Raw genomic sequence first — 2,513 nt, forward strand, 5'->3', positions numbered from 1 at the left:
CTTTTTCATCATTATTCTTTATTCATTTATTTAGTGCAGGGTCTAAACAGAAGATCAGACTCGTAGTGATCCTTCTGTTTCAGGCTCCCCAGCACGGAGATTATGGGTGTGCACCAACATACCCAGTCTTGATGGCCCCCATGGCATGCCTGGGGTTCTGGGACCAGCACGGTATGCTGTACCAGGGATCCAACCTGGTCCTTGTCCTTGCCAGGCAGGCACTTAGACTACTGATCTATCTCCTCAGCCCATTATTTCTAAAATTAGTAAGCTATTTACTTGAATGTTTAAATCATTAGTTAATTTATTAATCTAACACTCACAGGCCTATTCTAATTTGATGGCAAAATTATCAAAAGCAACAATGGAATTTACAGAACTGTTTTTAGTCGTGATGCAAAGCCCACAGGCTGAACAGCTTATTCTCTCTGGGAGAACTGTGCCAATTAATTTCTTAGTGATGGTTAAAAAGAGTCACCACTGATGCTTAGATAATTTAAATATTTCATGACAAAGCCCAGGGAGATAGCACAGCAGATTAAGCAATTGCTTGGACTATCATAGGGTTCGATCTCCAGCACCAGATGCCATGCAGGCCCTGCCCCCAGGAGGGCTGAGCAGGCCACCAAGTCCAGGCATGGATGCCCACACCTGTAATCCCAGCACTGGGGAGGCTCGAAACAGGAGGATCTCTGTGAGTCCCAGCTGTATAGTGAGCCCCTGTACCAAATACATCGAGATATATATCACGATAATCTCAAGTGCTGGTCCTGAAGCATCCTCAGCTCTGAGTACAGACGGCACCCTATCCAGGTACGGCTTGTCAGGCTCCACCACTCCACTGGCATCAATCCCAAGATCAAATCACTCCACCCTCCTCACACATTTGTGTGACTGTTTTACTTTGTTGCTATGTCCTTGTAAAAATTCTGTGCAAACCTTCACTTTTGGATAATTTGTCTGTTTTCTACCAAAAGATTATTTATTAAACCATAAATCAGTGAGAAGGAAACGTTCAGTCAATACATTGGGCTGTACTTGGAGAGAGGAGGAAGTGGAAGCAGGGCCTCTCCTGGGAAGGGAGAAAATATGTTTCCTGGGGACCAGAGTCACAGATTCTGCGGCAGTGCCTAGGGGTGCAGGAGCTCTTGGGTGTGGGTCAGTAAAACGTGAAACATCAAGCAAGAGCATATACAGGATAGCCGAGATGACTGTCCCACTAGCTTCATCAGCTCATAGAATACAGCAGTTGATGCTTAAAAGTGTTACTTGGGCTAGCTCTATATTCTGGAGCTCTATCAGCAGCTGTCACGGAAGACGGCAATGTGCAACACAAAACCCACGGCTCGATACCTCTCATCCTGTTCTTCCAAATGTGTATCATTTCTAATGTCTTATCAGTGATGTTTTGCTGTTGTTTTATTCTTTAAAAAATAAAATAAAATTTAGCAAATTAAATATAAATATGACGAGCCACTAAAAAAATCATTTCTGGCTACATAACACTAATACATAATGCTTTGGCATTATCATGTGTCACTCCACAGTCGCTGTGGTTGATTAGTTTTTAAAATATGACTCACCGGGCAGGTTTCTTTTCCTCCAGAGATGCACATTTCATAGAAAGAGGACCCTATAAGACTGCACAAAACACTTCTCCAATGAAACGTTTACAGTGAGTGTCTCCCCTGGCTAGATACCCCAAGATGCAAAATTCCCCCATTCTACCCATCAGGCTGACCTGTCACTTATAAAATTTGGTTTTCCTTATTTTCACCTTGTTGACAGAGGTAGAGAAAAATCACTAAGGAAAACCTTTTCAAAAAATGAGTTTCTTAGAAAAAAAAAATGTTCTCTCAGGCTGGAAGCTATTCTTTTATAAAAAGAGGGAGAAAGCAAAGAAAGAAACAAGAACAATCTCAGTTGATATAGACATACATAAACATACTTATGTTTGGGAGTGCAAGTCTGCAATTCAATATTTTCTATGAAGAGACTAGAATATACTTTATCTTTGATCAACAAATAAATACGTTAGGTTTGGCGCATGACAGGCAAGTCAATGATGAGAGGAGCCCCAAGGCCTCTCCCTTGTTCTGGGGTGACAGTGTTGACATCACGCCTCGCAGGACCAACCTGAGCGCATTACCTTGGAGGCAGCATCGAAGCAGATAAAGCCTGTGCTAAAGTCGATCGTGAGGCCCATGAGATGGCTCTCCAGTACACACGCGTATGTCTTGCACTGGACAGAGAGAGCACACTGTTAGTTTGAAGAGCATGCGACCGCTTCTCCACAAAGTAGTTTACACGACGCTTGACTCAATACCAGAAATAATGGCATAAAGAAAGTGATACCATGAACCTCTTACTGTAATAAAAACACAAGCGAAGAATGTTTCTTTGATCTCACCAGGGATTCCTAGGCTCCAATTTCCAAGCGTGTCCCTCACTGCGTGTCTGCATTGTACAAAACTATTTTTTTCTTTTCTTTTGTTTTCTTTGCTCTTCTTTTT

General features: G+C 42.4%; 1 protein-coding gene across 2 annotated transcripts in view; it reads right to left on the reverse strand.

Moving 5' to 3' along the window:
• The window catches only part of Sntg1 (syntrophin gamma 1), a 336,640-nt gene that overhangs the window by 60,264 nt on the left and 273,863 nt on the right, over positions 1 to 2,513 (reverse strand). For both annotated transcript variants that reach the window (XM_004633382.1, XM_004633383.1), the window contains exon 15: positions 2,150 to 2,242. In XM_004633382.1, coding sequence (XP_004633439.1) covers positions 2,150 to 2,242 — 93 coding nt within the window. The remainder of the gene's footprint in view (positions 1 to 2,149; positions 2,243 to 2,513) is intronic.

This window comes from Octodon degus, unplaced genomic scaffold (genome assembly GCF_000260255.1).
Source record: "Octodon degus isolate 3935 unplaced genomic scaffold, OctDeg1.0 scaffold00054, whole genome shotgun sequence".
NCBI classification, from domain to species: domain Eukaryota; kingdom Metazoa; phylum Chordata; class Mammalia; order Rodentia; family Octodontidae; genus Octodon; species Octodon degus.